The sequence below is a fragment of the Mastigoproctus giganteus genome, chromosome 11, assembly GCF_048544385.1.
Source record: "Mastigoproctus giganteus isolate SK-2022 chromosome 11, ASM4854438v1, whole genome shotgun sequence".
NCBI classification, from domain to species: Eukaryota; Metazoa; Arthropoda; class Arachnida; order Uropygi; family Thelyphonidae; genus Mastigoproctus; species Mastigoproctus giganteus.
In genome coordinates, this window is record NC_143585.1 from 84,458,657 (window position 1) to 84,478,606 (window position 19,950).

At 37.6% G+C, this 19,950-nt stretch overlaps 1 protein-coding gene across 1 annotated transcript in view; it reads left to right on the top strand.

Moving 5' to 3' along the window:
- The window catches only part of Slu7 (Pre-mRNA-splicing factor Slu7), a 138,558-nt gene that overhangs the window by 104,571 nt on the left and 14,037 nt on the right, over window positions 1–19,950 (top strand). Inside the window, exon 14 of the mRNA XM_090385346.1 lies at window positions 2,870–2,980. Coding sequence (XP_090241472.1) covers window positions 2,870–2,980 — 111 coding nt within the window. The remainder of the gene's footprint in view (window positions 1–2,869; window positions 2,981–19,950) is intronic.

Here is a 19,950-nt window from a genome sequence, read left to right on the forward strand (position 1 = left end):
CTGAGTTTAATATAGTCCGGAAAAATTATCATCTGCTGCTTTGTGCATGCTATTTCATTATGGTTTCCACATTTTTCCATACAGTTTCCATACTTTCTACTCTTAAAAATTTTGATTTTAAATTCTACTCTTTTTAAAATAGCACACTGAAAGCAGCAGACACTGATTTTTCTTTAATCCGCAACAAAGGATGTAAGGCAGAAGTATAGAGACTGTGAAATGTGAATAATTTAGTAGAGCCTAATGTAAGATCCAAAAAGTGTGAAATTCTGATTTTAAACTTATGGCTTTAGTACCTTCAAAATAATTACTTTTGGTTTTATATTATTCTTGGCCTTTGCCCTTCTTTTGATTTCTAAATTATTTGTATTTCATGGTCTGTGCTTCTGCCTCACAATACTATCCTTGTTGCAGTTATTGGTATTACTATTATGTTCAGAGTTTAATATATATGTATATAGGTATTAAATTTATATATATGTATATACATATGTGGTAGTGTCGAAAATCCGAATGAACTAGCTTTTTTTTTTTTTTTTTATGACTGGTGACTTAAAATAATTACAATAAATGCCTGTTATTGTGATCACATTTGCATATTGAATTTTGATTATATTAAATGGCAATTCTAATAAGCAAAAATCTCAGATATATTATCCACAGGCTAATGAAGATATAAAGCACAAATTTACACTTTTATTACCTTACCAATTAACAAATTAAATGATACATGAAAATCAGAATAATATTATCCACAGGTTAGCAAAATAAAAATAAATTTATGCTTACGTACATAGCTGAATTAATACTAGAAAAATAAACACACAAGGCATAATAAACCACGAATTTGAAATTCACTACAGAACTGCCAGTGTATATACACGATATTTTGTTCATAGTAGTGAACTGTAGTTCGATGCCTTTTACACAGTGTAAAAGGCATCGATTTAATTGTATGTCATATTGTGACTGTCTTCACAACAAGTTACCACAATATTGCACTACCTCGTATGAGTAACGGTTCACCAATGGAGAAGACTATTGTTACTTATTTTTGGAAGATACTGCCACCCAGACAGCGCTGTTTCAAGGCTTATTGGCCCTCCGTGGGTGGGTAGGTACCCCATGTTGCAGTCATGCCAACCCAGTTTTGAAGTATAATTCCACCATATGAGAGATACTAAATGGTGTACATAGTAATAGTTTTCTCCGTTAGTGAAGCGTTGCTTATTCTAGGTAGCGCAATATCATGGTAACTCGTGAAGGTAGTCACAATATGAGAACAATTAAATTGAAGCCTTTTACATTGCTGTTGTGGTTCACTACTATGAACAAAATAATGTGCATATACACCGGCAGTTCTGTAGTGAGTTTCAAATTTGTAATTTATTATGGCTTGTGTGTTTATTTTTCAAATGCTATTACTATGTACACCATTTGCATCTCTCATATTGTGGAATTAGACTTTACAACTGGGTTGGTATGATTGCAATGCCAGGGTACTTACCCACCCATCGAGATAGGCCAATAAGCCTTGAAACAGTTCTGTCTGGTGGCAGTATCCTCCGAGAATAAGTAACAGCAGTCTTCTCCATTGGTGAAGCGTTACTTATTCGAGGTAGTGCAATATCATGGTAACTCGTTGTGAAGGTAGTCACAATATGAGATACAATTAAATCGATGCCTTTTACACTTCTGTTGTAGTTCACTACTATGAACAAAATATTGTGTATATATGCCAGCAGTTCTGTAGTAATAGCTTAATTAATATACATACAGCACTAACTAAACATAACACTTTTTAATCTGTTATTCAACACACTTTGTAATCTGATATGGTTTACCAATGATTTTATTCCAAATCTCAAAAAGTATTGTGCTGCTAAAAGTAAATGACACAAGACTTGTGTTTTGTAAATTCTCTTCAACTTTTCGATGATATGGTTTACCAATGATTTTATTCCAAATGTCAAAAAAGTATTGTGAAAAGAAGGCAAAATGAGCAGGGTCTTGCTCATCCTAGACAACGTGGAATCACATCCTTCAGTGGAAACATTAAACAAAATATAAAATTTATTCTATCAAACATTACCGCACTACTTCAACCGATGCACCAGGGAGTCATCGAAAAGTTGAAGAGAATTTACAAAACACAAGTCTTGTGTCATTTACTTTTAGCAGAAAGCAACAAAGAAAGCATCCTACCTTTTTCTAAAAATCTCAGTCTCAAGGACAGCTGTGACATGTTAGCTGATCCGTGAGAATCACTCATTGTGCAGAATTTAAAAAATGATTAGAAAAAACTGTGGCCTATTGCAGAAGAAACCGTAGGAGAAGAGCAGAATTGAACTGAAGAAGATGAGGGTCAAATACTGAATGAGATGATCAACTTCTTTTAGTTAATTCCTGGGTTTGAAGATTGGTGTGGCTAGAAAATGATATTGATGCTTCAGGGTTTCCTGTTTTAAATGAAAACAAAATTGTGAATGTAAAAGAAACTGGAGCTCCTGTAAACGATATGGACGAAGACAACGATGAAGAAAATGACATCAACACAGGACCTAAGCATGCTGAGGCATTCCCTGCACTAGAGACCGTGATGGCTTGGTTTTAAGTCTCCAGAACAGTATTTATCATAAGTTCGAAATTTCAAACAAATCAGAAGTCCAAACTACCCCCGGTCCCAATTAATTCAGGTTATCGACACTCTACTGTATGTATATTGACCAGTCACAAATTACTGATGATGACTGTATATATATTTCATATATATATGTGTGTGTGTGTGTGTACACAAACACACACAATAGAACCATCAATTACGAATTAGTGCCGAAGTTTAAAAATGGTGGACCAATTTTTTTTCCAGAGTGTATGGGGCTCATACTGGAAAGATGGTAGATGGGGATACAAATGTTGCCATTCCCTGCTGAAAAATTCTTATTGTACTGGCAGCAGTGGTAAGGAGGCATTATCACAGGTATGTATGTATTCATATATGTTGTTATAAATATTAATAGTAAATGTTTCTGAATACTTAAATTATGCTATTTATTTATACATCTTATTAGTTATCTATTTTACATTGATTATTATTGAATTTGTAGTAAAGGTTTAAAAAAAATTAATATATTAAGAGAAAAATCCCTTGAAGTTTATTTCTGAACAAGATAAATCATGAAACCTAATTTTAATTGAGATATATATATATATATCGCCTGTATCATCATGCACCTCTCACAGCACATTTTATAATTTAATGATACTTAAGTACCCCGGAAAGTGCATGTTCGATTTCTCCATCCTGAACTTTGCCACAATTCAGATCTGGAAGCAGTGAATACGAGGAATGTTTATTATTTTTTTTTTTTTACCATTCTCATTATGGTAAGTCCCCGACTTACATTAATTCGGACTTAATGTAATTTTTTTTTCACTCAAATTTTTTTTTTTTTTTTTTTAAAGATTGTAAAATTTTAAATATTAAAAAAATGATAATAATAAGCAATGAATAACGATGAACATGGCATGCACAAGTGAGGTACGGAATACAAGTTTACAAAGCTTAAAAAATAGGAATAAAGAAAAGATTCTGAAAATTTATATATGTTTTTTTATGTGACTGAAGATTTCAGTGAAAGTAACACACATTTCACCATAATAACAACTATTAGAAAGACACAGTATGGTCCTAGCAGCCGATGTGTCGTTAAACTCAACTACAACAACCATAATAGCATAAAAACCCACAGAGTTCCAGCTATCGGTATTATCGCGAATGCAATAAGATCGATAATACTACCCATTTATAATAGATTGCATTAACCAATAAACCGGAAACTGAAAATTGTTTTTATTGTTTTATGGTAGTGACCTCCAGAAATGTGCTTTAGTAAAATGTGAGCTCGCATGAGGTGATATTATTGTGTTTCTGCCTTAACCCTGTGAAGTTCTTTACTGAAAATTTCATTTTGACTGTTATTGTGGTGCCGACTAAGGGAATAAGTGACGGCAGTATTAGTAAATCTACCAAGAAAAGGAAAGCAATCGATTTGGATCAGAAAATTAAAATAATAAGGATGTATGAAAATGGTCAAACATTAACAAGTATCACGCGGAATTTGTCAGTGTAAACAGTGAACACAATAATAAAGGACAAAGACAGAATATGAGGCACAGTGAAGGGATCGGCACCAATGAAGTCAACTGTAATAACCAAGGCCACGAAATGCATATCAGTTTTTACAGTACAATAACATGTTTTTTTCTTCTTTTTATGTTTTCTTTTCTAATGTGCCACTCTGGCTACTTCACCACTGTCCCCAGATAGTTTTTAATTGAACTAATTAAATATATATAACTATTTTTCTATGTATATAACTAATTAATTGAAAAATTTATAACTGTTTTTCTTTATTCTTCTGAGGATATGTGGTTTTTGTAATTTTGGCATATTAGGGATGTAGTAGCAATATTTTATCAGTCATTCCTGAGTTACATAAGAAGTTCTGGAACATATCTCTTATGTATGTTGGGGATTTACTGTATTCATATAAGCTTCATTAGTTTTATTTTCTGTTAGCACTATTTAGTATTAGTATTTTCAGATGATGCAAGGAAGCAGGATTATATAGCATCAGCCAAAAAAAAAACAACTTATCTGCCCATCTCCTCATAACTTTTCTAGTTCTTCCTTAATTTATTCAAACTACCCACATCCACAACACCAGATTGTAGTGTTTTTTTTTTTTTCAATAATCAATGTTTAGTCTCTAGAGTAAAGTTTCAGGCATCCTTCCCCTTCTCCCTCAACCCATGCACAGTACTACTAGTACTAATATAAACTAATACCACTACTGATATTAATATAAAATAGCACTAATAATACAATACTAATATGTACTAATACTCACACTAGGTGGTAGATGACTCTCATCAACTGTGCAATACCACCACTTTGCTTATTGGAGGTGTGAAGTGGTGAAACCCATGTTTAGTCACCAGAGCAAAGATTTCCTCACCCCTCCCTCCCCATCTCCTTCAACCCAGGCACGGTAATAAGTATTATAGGTTTTGATACCTTTTGTGTTTAGGTTTTCATTAAAAAATAAAAATAAAATAAAATATATTACTCTCTGGCTGAAAGCAAACTTTTGCACATCTATCACGGCCATACTTTTTCAATTTAAGTTTATGTCCACTTGTATGTGTGTATGGGTGGGAAGTCCGGGAAAGAGTAAGGATGCCATCAACATTTAGTTTCAAATAAAAAAAAAAAAAAAACCCAACTCATCTATCCATATCCTCAGGTAACTTTTCTAGTTCTTCCTTAATTTCTAGTTCTTCCTTAATTTATTCAAACTACCCACATCCAGAACACCAGATTGTAGTGTTTTTTCCAGTAATCAATGTGTAGTCTCTAGAGCAAAGTTTCAAGCATCCTCCCCTTCTCCCTCAATCCATGCATAGTACTAATACTAACTAGTACTACTACTAATACTAATATAAAATAGCACTAATAACACAATATTAATGATGTAGCTGAGTGGTCAGAAGCACAAGTGCAACATGCCAGTTCATACTCCTCCACCATGGGATTCGCATATTAGTATTTTTATATGCGACTTCTCCTTTCAGAAATGGAATAAAAAAGCGATACCTTCAACAATCTTCCAACAGTTACATGCAGAGCACAGAATTCAATTTCCTGACTATATTCCAATATACACAGATAGTTCAAAAACAGACACTTTAGTGGGAGCAGCAGCTGTATTCCCAGATATAACTTTAACACAACAGCTACCGAAAGAGTGCAGTGTATACACAGCAGAATTATACGCAATAAAAATAGCCTTAACTCATGTACAAGATAAGCATTATACGAGAAGTGTAATATATACAGATTCCTTGAGTTCCTTACAATCCATGCAAAACATAGGTACATCCAAACACCCAATCCTTTGGCATATACGGCAAATACTAACTGACTGCGCAAGAAATGAACAGGATACTTTTTTCTGCTGGATCCCAAGACATACAGGGATTGCGGGAAACAAAGCAGCAGACAAGTCAGCCAAAGAAGCCATACTACAGATCGAAGAGGATATATCAGTCCCGTATTCTGATTACAAGCCTGCAATATGGCGTATTTGCCAGTTGAAATGGCAAGAAACCTGGAATCAGCAAACTGCAAACAAATTATACCAAATAAAGTTGAATATTGAAAACTAGATTTCTAGCAGTCGAAGGTCGAGAAAAGAAGAAACAGCACTCACCAGGCTAAGAATCGGCCATACCCATCTTACGCACTCATTTTTGTTGTGAGCAGAGGAACCACCACGATGCCAGACTTGTGACACCGTTCAGTCAGTAAAGCACATATTAATAGACTGTCCTACATATACAAATGAACGTAAACAATTCTTCAAAGATATTTATGAGACACATGACGCCATTACACTAACAGATCTCTTGAAAAATAAACATGACTGCACAGATGTTTTCAACTTTCTTAAAGCTATCAATTTATACCACCTCCTCTAAGGAAGTGAATATAAGCAACAGACTAACATAAGAACGTATAAATCAGGTTAAAATGAACAATTGAAATCGAAAGTAAACACCCCTGAAACACATCACACCGTACGAACTGGCGCATTATGACCCGCGTAGTCCATGCGCCATTAAACCTCAATACAAACAAACAAACAAAGCACAAGTGCAGTAGCACATGCTCTTTGGGTGGACCGAGGTTCGAGCCATGACTGCTAAATATGAGTAACATTTGTATTGATTGATTTATTGTAAACTCCACTGACCTGGTGGTTGTGCCAGAGTATAAACAAGAACTTTGTAACTATATTTCCTGACTATATTCCAATATTAAATAAACTTTATTATTTATTATTATTATTTTTTTAACTAATATTAACACTATGAGGTATATCACTCTCATCAATGACATAAATGCCGATTTGGGAAAGACCTTTGGTGCCAGTAAATCATGAGGGTCTGTACACATTACACTTTTGTCCATTTTCTATCTTCTCCCCTTGCACACCACCTCCCAACAGCGGCCTGTTTTTTTTTAAAAAAAAGGGTGGGGTGGAGCACGAACTCAATTTCCTACTAACAAAAATTCCATGCTCCATTTGTCCCAGTTTGGGAGAGTGGCAGGAGTCAGCTAACCTGTAGTGCAATGGAAAAGCCTCTCCCTGGCTGCCTTGAGAGCCAGGTAAGTGTGTTCCTCACTCGTCCTAGTGAGCATGACTATCACTGCTACGTAACTAATGAAATGGTATCTGCATATAATATAGCACTCTTTTTTTTTCTTTCTATTCACCACTAATGCAATTTTTTTTAATATTTAAATTATATTTGCAATCCGATCTTTAAGAGAGAATGATTAATTATTGCAAAATTATCATATTTTATAGAGTTTATGGAGAGTTTTTGCCCCATTCCATAAAATAAAACTATTTAGAATTTTTATATTTTCCCATTTTTCTGCACACCTAGGAAGAAATATCTTTAATTTGAGACCACTTTCAGCCCACTCGGTTAGGCCTATCATTCACAGTGGCTGTCTCAAGAAAGCGGCTTCCACATTAATATATAGATAATTGGCTGTAAGCAGGGGTTTCACATTGCCCCGGAAATAAGGAACTGATAGAATGATGGATATCTCCCAAAATCCATAATGCGCAAGGCCCATGACCAGATGGCAGTTTCACATTTGCTCCAAAAGAAACAAAAGAGAAAGCATTATTGTATTGCCTGATATTTTCATGAAAATTTTTAGACAATTCATTGTCATCTATATATAAAAAACTTATGTAAGCAATCATTTCGGTTGATGACAATGAAACGTTACTGGTTTGACAACATGTACACCAATGCTAGGAGTTTAGTAAATAAATTTGATGAATTTGAGGTATTGCTCAAAACATCAAAGGCAGATATTGTTGGGATATCAGAGACGTGGTGTCACACAGATATAAGGAATGCAGAACTGGAATTTGGGGAGTACAACGTCTACAGAAAGGATAGACTGGATAGGAAGGGAGGAGGGGTTATGCTATTAGTTAAGAAATACATAAAATCCAAGGAAGTGAAGCCAGTGGACATCACTGGACAGTGCAGTGTCGAGTCAGTTTGGTGTGACATAAGCATTGGGAGATCAAAATTGAGAGTAGGAGTGTGCTATAGGCCTAATGACTCTGATGAGTATAATAAGAAACTGTACAGGAAAATAGAGTGGGCCAGTAAATCAGAGTCTTATAATGGGAGATTTTAATTTCCCAGATTTTGACTGGAATTTGTGGGTTGGTCACTCACACACTAGCAAGGCTTTTGTGGATTTATTGGATGATTGTTTTCTACATCAGCATGTTCGGGAGACGACTAGAGGGAGGAATACTCTTGATTTGATTATCAGCAGTGATTCTTCATGCATTAAGAATCTGCAGATAAATGAACCACTAGGTGGCAGTGATCACAGTGTGCTGAAGTGGGATTTACTCAAAGAGGTAACTACCATTAGGGGTAAAGGGAAGGGTTATTGCTTTCGTAAAGGCGACTACGATGGACTGAGGCAGTATTTAAATTCTATACAGTGGGACCAACTGATGATGTTACCAACAGCAAATGCAAAATGGGAAGCATTCAAAGAACTTATCTTGGAAGCTACTAGGCTTTACATACCAACTAAGAAATATTGTTCAAGGTTTAGGCCTAAATGGATGTCAGATGAACTGATGAGGCATATGGCAGAGAAGAAACATGCATGGGATACATACAAATTAACACATGACACAGAAGCCTATGATAGATACAAGTTGATCTGTAACCAAGTTACAAAGGAGGTTAGGCAGGCGAAGGCAGATTACAAGAAATCTTTGGCAAGGGATGCAAAGAAAAACAGCAAAGAGTTCTTTACTTATGTAAACTCTAGAAGGAAGGGATGAATCAGATTGGTCCACTTGATATCGATGGGTCAACTGTTGATGATCCTGCTCAGGTAGCTAACAAACTAAATGAATATTTTGCATCGACATTCACACATGAGGAGTTATTTAGCGAGGGGAAAGCCAGAGGTGTATTCAACTCTAGCAGTAAGCTAGAGAATCTTGTAATAACTGAGAGTAAAGTGGAGGAGAAATTGTTGAAGATAAACACAAGAAAGGCACCCGGGGTGGATGGGATCTATCCAGTTATATTAAAGGAGGCAGCAAAGGAAGTAAGCAAACCCTTAGCCATAATTATGAGAGCTTCCTTGGACTCAGGGGAAGTACCCACAGACTGGAGATGTGCAAATGTGACCCCAATTCACAAAGGAGGATCAAAGGCTGACACAAGTAATTATAGACCTGTGAGTTTAACTTCTGTTCCAGGAAAATTAATGGAGGCACTAGTTAAAGAAGCACTGCAGGATCATTTAGACAAGACTTCAGCTATAGCTCAGACACAGCATGGTTTTGTTAAGGGGAAGTCTTGCCTGACCAATTTGATTGGATACTATGATGCAGTCACAAAGGAACTGGATGCGGGGAATAACTTTGATATTATATACTTGGATCTTAGAAAGGCTTTTGATACTGTTGCACATGGAAGACTGCTGCACAAATTGGAGCAGTGTGACATTGGAGGCAAATTGCTGCTGTGGATAAAGGGGTGGCTGAGGGGGAAAAGACAGAGAGTGGTAATCAATGGACACTGCTCGTCGTGGACTAATGTTATTAGTGGAGTCACTCAGGGCTCAGTATTGGGTCCATTATTGTTTTCTGTATTTATAAATGATATTGATGATGGTATATCAAGCTTAATGTCGAAGTTTGCAGACGATACAAAGGTAGGCAGGGTTGTCAAGGACACTACTGACACTATGCTGCTGCAACAGGATCTGGAAAGGTTGAGCAGATGGGCCGAGAGGTGTCAAATGAAGTTTAACATTGACAAATGTAAAGTACTACACATGGGAAACAGCAACCCCAGAGCAACGTATCAACTCTGTGGTACTACACTGACAGTGGTAGAGAATGAAAGGGACCTGGGGGTGGTTGTGCAGGCAGATATGAAGTTCTCTGAGCAGTGCAGACGGGCTGCAAGAGTAGCTCATGGTGTATTGTCAATGATATATAGGAATTTTTCTAGCAGGGATAAGGAGGTGATTATTCCCTTATATAAGGCAATGGTCAGGCCACACCTAGAGCACTTTATACAGGTCTGGAGGCCTCATTTCAAGAAGGATGTAGAGCTGCTGGAACGAGTACAGAGAAGGGCAACAAGATTAGTGAATGGAACAAAGGGGTGCTCTTACGAAGAAAGGTTTAAGTTTTGCAAATTACAGTGTCTGGAGACTAGGCACCAGCGAGGTGATCTGATAGAGGTGTATAAAGCCTTGAATGGTTTGAGCATGCTCAATGCGGATGGGATTCTTCCTCTCGCTCTGAATAATCACCTAAGAGGGCTAAATTCAAATTGAGGAAAGACAGATGTAGGATAGACGTGCGGAAATTTGCCTTTAGTCAGCGGGAGGTTGGTTGGTGGAACAGACTTCCATCCCTTGTCGTGGAAGTTGATAGCCTAAATAAGTTTAAGGCTCAGCTGGACAGGTATTTTGAACGAACAGAGGGGTGAAGTGGAAGTGGTTTTTTTTTTTTTTTTTTTTTGGCTGATGTTGCATAAGCTTTCTTTCTTGCCTCAAATGCCTCTACTAATGCTAATGTAGAAAAATGATTCCCAACTTTTTCACACTTAAAATGTAAGACTTGACAATGAACACAACTTTCACTAACAAAGCTAATAGATACTGTGAAATATTATATCTTTCGGATCCTTAAATGCACATTTCAGACCAATCCTGAATACATTTGCAGAAACACAAAAATGTGTTTCTCTTCTTTATCGCAGGGTATGTTCAACACGACCAATCAGAGTAGCATGGGGCAGACACGTCTTCCGTGTTCTGACTGTGAGATACTTCTAAATCCTTAAATTACTTACCTTAAATAACTTCAAAACAAAAAACAAATAAAATCGAAGTTGATAATGATAAAATGATAAGTTCGAAACGTAACAAATGGCAATGAGTGTATGAGTTCGCATGCGCAACGTGGGGACATATAGTGAACGGTGCAAGCAGTGCAATGGAATCCTAGTTCTTTCTTTTAAGGTAGGCAGCGCTAGTAGAGAAAATTTGCCTGTTTTGTAAAATAAATTTATTCATAATTTTTACTATATGGGAATTTTTATATTTTCCCATGTTTCTGCACACCTAGAAAGAAATATCTTAATTTGTGACCAGATCATAAGCAATGGCTACAGCTAGCTGTACCTGTTGTGAAAATATTTTGCAATTGCTAGCAGAGTTTTCTCTAGCTGTCCTATTATTATTTTTTCAGAACAAAGGACATGATTGTGCGAACATGCAAATTATTAATCAGAAAAAATTTATTATCGACTTAGACAACTGTTAGCTTAACAGTTAACATCTTCCTGTGGCTCCATCTATGAAGTGAAGGTTGAAAAATTCTCGTTTGTGGTACAGAACTGGCCTGCTCCGTAAAATAAGACTATTCGGGACCACTTTCAGCCTGATCGGTTAAGCCTATCGTTCACAGTGACCGTCTCAAGAAAACGGCTTCCGTATTAATATATAGATTAAACCTCAATTGTCACTTCACAGTCCATCTGATCTACCTAATTTTTCTAGGTCTTATTGCAGTGACAAGAATCAAGGATTCTTGTCAATTATCATTGACAAGAATCACCCTACCAACCTTTGTACCATCTGTAAATTTTGATAATAAGCTTAATATGCCTTCATTGTGTTGTTAATAAATAATGAAAATAATGTTATTAGTGTAGTTCAGTGGCCCAGCACCGAACTCCACTAATAACATTAGTGCAAGAGCAGTGCCCATTTATAACCACCCTCTGTTTCTGTTTTAAAGAATTGTCTTAGTTGACTTTTATAAAGTTAATTCAGAAAGTAATGGCAACCCCATGGTACAGAGATTATCCAGTAAGCTGACAGGTTGCAAGGAACAACCAGTTTCGTTACTAGCGTTAATATTCCATATCATGATTTTGCAGTGTAGCAATGAGCAGAAATCAAATTTTACTTTAAACTGGGAAAATCTGCAACAGAAACATATGAAATGTTAAAAACTGTTTATGGCAAAGTTGTACCAGATTGTCTGATTGGAATTTTATTTTTTTTTTATTTTATATTATTTTTTTTTTTATGAAAACCCCAAACAAGAGAGGTATTAGAACCTATAGTACTTAGTACCGTGCTTCGGTATTTGTTGATATTAAGCTTGAACTTCTGTAGACTGTAATTTTCAGGAAATACGTATGAAGGAAGGCCGTTCTAAAAAACGGCAGTTGAATGAATAAATGAGGAAGATGAAAAGTTGGTTCTGTGAGTTTGAAGTTGGACGGTAAACTGGATGTTGGCAGGTGGCAGCACTTGTTCAGACTGTTTTGAAAGAGAGAGCGGAAATTATAGGAGCCAAATCAGAAGAACAGTGCCTATAAAGGCAATCAGCAGAAACAGTATATCTAAGAGACAGAGGGTGGAGAGACTCTGTTAGAGAGGAGTCATTAATGAACCTAAGCCCTCTTCTGAATGGAATCTAGAACCCTGAAAGAGGTTTTGGGGGCACCGCCCCAGATGTGGGAACAATATTCCATGGTAGGGCGGAATTGCGATTTGTAAAGAGTGAACAGCTGTTTGGAAGAAAAGCAACACCGAGAGCGAAAGAGAAAACCAAGTTTTTTAGATGTAGAGGAAGCAATATTTGTAATGTGCTTGTGCCAAGAGAGATTAGAAGTAAGGGTAATCCCCAAAAGAGATATATCATTTGGCCTAGAAATCTGAGTGTCACCAAAGATAATCATGGAAGCACAAGAATCTTTTTTGCAAGATATAAGACAAAACTGAGTTTTAGAAGGATTGAAATCAACTAAGTTGTTCTTCAAACAGGCCTCTGAGGTTGGGTATATTCATACTGTGGATTTTAGTGTTTTGCACCAACCTTACGTAGAAATAAAAACACAAAGGAAACTGTACTTTTTTGTAAACTGTACTTTTTTTTTTTTTTTTTTATCGCTTTTAACTTAGTATATTTTAATGCATTTTATTGTTCTTAATGTAGCAGATTTTAATATTTTATATGTATAGTTTATCGTAAAGTTAAATTTATTGTAAATACAGGTTATTATAATTTATTATAAACACAGTTATTAAAAGTACAGTTTCCTTTGTGTTTTTATTTCTACGTAAGGTTGGTGCAAAACACTAAAATCCACAGTATGAATATACCCAACCTCAGAGGCCTGTTTGAAGAATTATTTCAATGTTATGGCTGTCCAATTGTGCAGTACGTCAGAGAATTTCAGAGGCATAGTGTTAGGGAGGCTAAACATGAACAACATTTGAGGTTTGCCCATCGATGTAAGACGCATAATCTCATACCACGAGGCTTTCAAACAAAGCTACCCTTTGAAGATGAACGATTATTTAATATTACCAAGTGGTATCAAAAGAAGATCCTTAATATATGGATCGAAAAATTGCATAACAATTTATTAAGTGACAAGTTGACTCCGATGCACTTAGCAGGAGTAATTAGTGTGGTGGCAACTAAAGCAAAACAAATTTCGGACAGTTATAGACGGAGACAAATGGGGAAGTTTGACAGGCTTAGAGAACAAACCAAGCTTAGGGGCAATAGTGATAGCACTACCAAGGATTTTGTGGTGAATATGAGTAATAAACAACTAACTAAAGAGCAGTTGGAGGTTCTAAATTTAGGACCGAAATTTGCCCTGGTGCCGCCCAGATTACCCGTTGCAGAAATAGCAATGGGCGTGGAAAGGGCTATAAACAAATTTCCCGAAGTTATAGCTAATGAAATTCGAGTAAAAGTAGCAGCTATCCTCAGTCAAGCTAGAAATGCCCCCTCCAATCTTAATGTGAAGCAAAAATTAGCGCTAAGAAGCCTTAAACAAGATGATAGCATTGTAGTCCTACCCGCGGACAAAGGCAGAGCAACGGTGGTTCTTGATAAGGAAGCATATAGAAATAAAGCGTTAGATTTATTGGAAGATCAGATAACCTATAAGGTTATTCAGAAAAGTCCACTTCTTAGTTTGGAACGACAAGTGAACAGAATGGTACAGGGTTGGCTTAAGTCTAACAAAATTTCTAAGGAACAATATTGGATGCTGCATGCTACAGGTAGCCAAATGCCAAGATTTTATGGCTTGCCCAAAATTCATAAAACAGATGTGCCACTTAGACCCATAGTCTCATTTATAGGCAGTCCAACCTATGCACTTTCTGGTTTCTTAGCCAAATTATTATCTCCACTAGTGGGACTTTCCGAATATAGTATTAAAGATAGTAAAGATTTTGTGCATTTTATTAGAAGCCAACGCATAGAAGAGAATGAAATCATGATATCTTTCGACGTGAAATCGCTATTTACATGTATTCCGATTGACCATGGGGTGTGGTGTGCACACATGGCATTACGGAGGGACACCACCCTAAATACTAGAACACAACTAAAGCTAGAGGATATTGGGAAAGGAATAGAGTTATGCCTCTCAAGCACCACTATGGTGTTTGACAATACTATGTATAAGCAGGTTAATGGTACAGCCATGGGCTCCCCCATTAGCGCAATTATAGCTAATTTAGCTATTTAGGAGCTCGAGGCCAGAATATTTAATGTTAGTGTTCTCCCTATGCGCCCCTGGAAAAGGTACGTAGATGATACGTTTTCAATCATTCGGAAGGGGAGTGAAGATCAGGTGTTGAACATCTTAAATGGCTTCTCCCCATTCATACAATTTACATCGGAGGCAGAAGAAGGAGGAGTTTTGCCGTTCCTAGATGTGTTGGTCTGTAGGGAAGACCGACAGCTAAAGATTAAGGTATATAGGAAATCCATGTGTAAAGGGCAGTATTCGCACTACAGTTCAGCTCAGACAAACCATCATAGGAACAGTGTGATAAGAACATTAGTTGATAGAGCAAAATCACATTGCAGTACCTCCGATGATAGGAAGTTAGAGTATGAACGTGTCACGACGGATCTTGCAAAATGTGGTTACCCCCAGAGGATTATAGAAAAATATGTTAAAGGAAACCAGAGGAGAGGCGAGTCTTTTACACCAACATCCACTGCATACATTCCCTATTATCCGGGTCTGACTGATCATATAGCTAGAATACTAAGAAAGTACCAGACGCGTTGTGTGCAGCTTCCGGGGCGGAGGCTGCACACAATCGTGTCTCAGGTTAAGGACCCCATTCAAAAAGAGAACACAAGTGGGGTCGTATATAGCATTAGATGCCCGGATTGTGGGGAATGTTATGTAGGGGAAACAAAACACCGTCTCAAAGATCGTCTGGGGGAACACATTAAGGCAATAAGAAATGCGGAGTATGGCAAGTCCGCCGTGGCCGAACATTTTTGGGAGAAGCAGCACCAGATCTCCCCGGACGATGCTATCATCACCGATCGGGCGCATAAGTTCTGGGACCGTAAGTGGCTCGAGAGTTTGCGGATCTGTTCTACAATCAACATTAATAGAGATAGAGGTACGCGGATTCATCCCCTCTTTGAGGCCACTATCCTCAGAAGGGATGAACGGTTCCGTATGACTCCCGCTCGAGCCACTTCCGGTTCCACAACGCAAGAGAACGGAACGCGTGAGAATGAAACACGTGATGAGTACCATGAACCTGCTGATATTTAAAGATGTACTGCAGAATAAGAAAATACCGCTGAAGAAGAAGGCTGGAGCCTTTGAAAGCTATGGTTTTTTTTTTTTTTTTTTTTTTTTATCGCTTTTAACTTAGTATATTTTAATGCATTTTATTGTTCTTAATGTAGCAGATTTTAATATTTTATATGTATAGTTTATCGTAAAGTTAAATTTATTGTAAATACAGGTTATTATAATTTATTATAAACACAGTTATTAAAAGTACAGTTTCCTTTGTGTTTTTATTTCTACGTAAGGTTGGTGCAAAACACTAAAATCCACAGTACAACTAAGTTGTCTTTGCCCCACTGGAGAATTACCTGAAGATCGGCATTTAAGGAATTGGTAGCAGATATTCGAGAAGTTGAAGCTTATTGAGCAGGGCAAGTTTTCTCAAAATGGAAAGTGGAATGCAATGTGCTATCATCGGCAAAACTATTGATAGGATTTCCAGTCAATCAAAGAAGGTCATTAATATACAAGTGGAAAAAAGTGGAGGAAAGAACTGAACATTGGGGGACACCAGCATTAGTGGAGAAGTTAAAGACAGAGAGCCATCTACCATCACCTTCAGTGAGCGATCAGAGAGAAAACTGGATAGCCAATTACAAAAAACAGTTTGCAAACCATAAGATGGAAGCTTGTTTAGAAGACCTTTGTGCCAAACATGATCGAAAGCCTTTCAGATGTCAAGAGCAACTGCTTATGTTTCACCGAACTTTTCCATTGAATTTGTCCATAAATGGGTAACATAAGCCAGAATATCACCAGTGCATCGACACTGACGGAATCCATACTGGTGATCGTTGATCAGATGGAAGGTAGTTTAAGAGTTGGCAGTTAATTGATTTCTCCATTACTTTAGAAGAGTAGAATTGCAATGTGACGATAATTGGATGGGAGGGATTTGTCACTCTTTTTAAGAACTGGCTGGATATGAGCAAATTTCCAAGCAGAAGGGAAAACACCTTTGGAATAAGAAAGCGAAAAAAGGCGACAAAGAATAGGAGTAATTTCAGGAGCACAGGTTTTGAGAACAAGTGGAGAAATACCATCGGGACCTGGAGCTTTCTTAGCATCAAGATTCGTCAAAATCCTTCTGACATCCTTTTGATGGAAGACCACAGGAAGCATTGAATGGAGTGTATTGGGAATGGTGGGAGGTGTTTTACCAAGATCATTAATATATGAGTTGGAAGAAAAATGGGATGCTAGCACTTCAGCTTTATCCTTGGCTGAAGTGACAACAGAACCATCTGGTTTGGACAGAGGTGGGAGCAGAGATGGGCAAAAGTTGCGGCCAGTAGCTTTGGCATTAGTGGAGAAGTTAAAGACAGAGAGCCATCTACCATCACCTTCAGTGAGCGATCAGAGAGAAAACTGGATAGCCAATTACAAAAAACAGTTTGCAAACCATAAGATGGAAGCTTGTTTAGAAGACCTTTGTGCCAAACATGATTAATACTCTGCTCCATTAGGGCAAAAAGCAAGTTTTCTACTCTTACCCTGTTCAAACTCTAGTTTGGACTGATTAATAACTGCTTTACAATTGTTGCGAGCTTTGGTGTAGGCAGAAAATGAAACTGAAGAATTAGAAACAAGCCAATTATGATATGCAACATTCTTCTCTTGGACAGCCTTAGCACATTTATTGGAAAACCAAGGTTTGGATACAGGATAAGATTTTAAAGTGGAGTGTGGAATAAAGGATTCCATTCCTACAAGAATAATTTCACTGACACAATCAGAGCAAACATTGATATCAGAAGTTTTGAAACGGTAATCTGACCAAGGAAAAGAAGAAAAGAAATCTCACAGTTCATCCCATTTTTCATTCTTGTAATGCCAATTAATACAAGGTTGGGAATAGCCATGAGATGAAGGCTCCATTGGAGAAGAGGCAATCACCAAGTTGTGATCTGAGGTGCCTAAAGGACCACTCACTTTGACCATGTACTTAGAAGGGTTGTTTGTGAGAAAAAGATCAAGCATGTTGGCTGTATGGTTATGATTGTCCAGTATTCTTGTAGGTAAATGAACAATCTGTGCAAGGTCATTAGCAATTGCAAAAGCCTCAGCATCTCGACCAGACAGGTCGGTGTGACCAAAAAAACGAAAGCCAGCTGGAATTGTAAACATTAAAATCACCAAGGAAAATTACCTTACTGTTAGGAAAGTTGGATTGGAGAAAGTCAAGTTGCAAAGAGAGGAGGTCAAAGAGCTCCAAGTGATTAGTGGAGTTGGGAGAATGGTAGAGATAACAGATGAATTTCACACAATGAGGTAGAGAGATTTTAAGCCAGAGAAGGTCGAAAAGAGGAGATTTCAAATTACCAAGTCTCTGACAGGGAATATCGGAATGGACATATGCACAAGTACCACCTTTGAGACAATAGGAATCATACAACAAATAACTTGGGAAACCGAGATGAGCAGTAGTTGAATCAACCAATAACTGAGATTCTGTCAGAAAAAGTACATGGGGTTTGGTAGACTGTAAGTGGAAATAGACATCATTGAGATTAGAATTGCGACCACGTATATTTGAGAAATGAATTAGGAAGTGCTTTGGAGGTTTAGATCTTTTCGCAGATAAGCTTGCTCTATTAGTTTGACAATTCATGGTGTATTCAATAGTAAGAAAAAGTGGGTGGGACATGCTGTATGAAGTAATGAAATTTTTGGATATGCCGTACACGTGGTAAGAATATACCCAGATCCTTGACATAACGTGGCCTCAACAATGCTCCCCGCATACACACTACTCGGACTCCCTCCAGTCACTATCTGGCAGAGTAGAGGTAACAAGATTGTACACCAGCTGATCCGGAAGCCTCCTAAAGAGTTACCAATACGTTCGGTCCGGTGTACTATCTAGCAGCCAGCCTGCAAACACTGTTTTAGAGCTGTACCCTCGAAATGTAAGGAAGATTGGATCTCGTCATGATGTTCATCATAACCTCAAAAGTCATACAATCATGCTGCATGATGGAAGAGATGGGGAAGGGTTGACCGGAACTTAGCTCTGGAGACTAAATGTGGGTTCCACCACTTCAAGCCTCCAATAAGCAAAGTGGTGGTATTGCACCGGTTGATGAGAGTCATCTACCACCTAGTATTGCCTGGTAACACAGAGGGGCAGCATTCCTCCATGTGGTGTGGGCTCCACACCTCGATCCCTGCTTAGGTCAGTTCACACCTGGCTGGTCTTCCACAGTGTTCTTGTGCATGGAGGTTATAACCAGGATTACTAACAGTCCCACCATCATGAAGGTGCAAGCAAAGGATTTGGCTGTCACAGACTGTCTGGACTTCGCCGAAATTGGGTCCACTTGACTTGAATGTCACCCGAATATCAGTTCCATCAGCGTGTTAGACTCCCAGATAGCAAGTAACAGCTTATCTGGCATATCTGAGAGAATGTCTGTGACAATCTCAAGAACCTAAGTGGAATAAGTGATTCAAAGACTTACATGAGGATATTCGCGATGACCCAGGAAGTAGGCATTTGTCACCCTCTCGAAATGAGGGTGAAGTTGCAAACGTTTGGGAAACTGTGGCACAAGATCATTATTTGACCCTCAGAATGATGGCTGATGAGTAGAATGTGAATAAGGACATGATCTTTTTTCAAATTCTGCATGAAGATTTAGGGGGAAGGGAAGGTCTGTGCAAAATTTGGGCTGCACAGCTTTGCAGATGAGCAGAAACAATGAAGAGTATCATCATGCAAAGGCTTTATCCAGATTTGTCAAGACAATCCTAATTTCCTCTATTGTATTGTCGTCACTGGAGAGAAGTGGTGGATGCTGACCGGGCTAGCCAGGTGGATAAAGTGCCTGCCTGGCAACCCAAAGGTCACGGGTTCGAATTCTACCTCAGGCTTGGATATCACGATGGTGCCGCACTATCTGGTTGGATCTCACGGCCATGATACATGAAGGAAGCAGGAAAAAACTGATTCCTTTGTGTATTGCTCACATCATACAATAAAAAAAAAATAATAAAAAAAAAAAGTGGTGGATGTTTCAGTACACCCAGAGACAAAGCATCAGAGCATGCAGTGCACTTCAAAATCATCACTGAGTCCCAAAAATTTAATTTACAGAAGTTCAAGTCTGTGCTGATCATGTTTTTTTGACAAACAGGGTGTGATTCACAAGG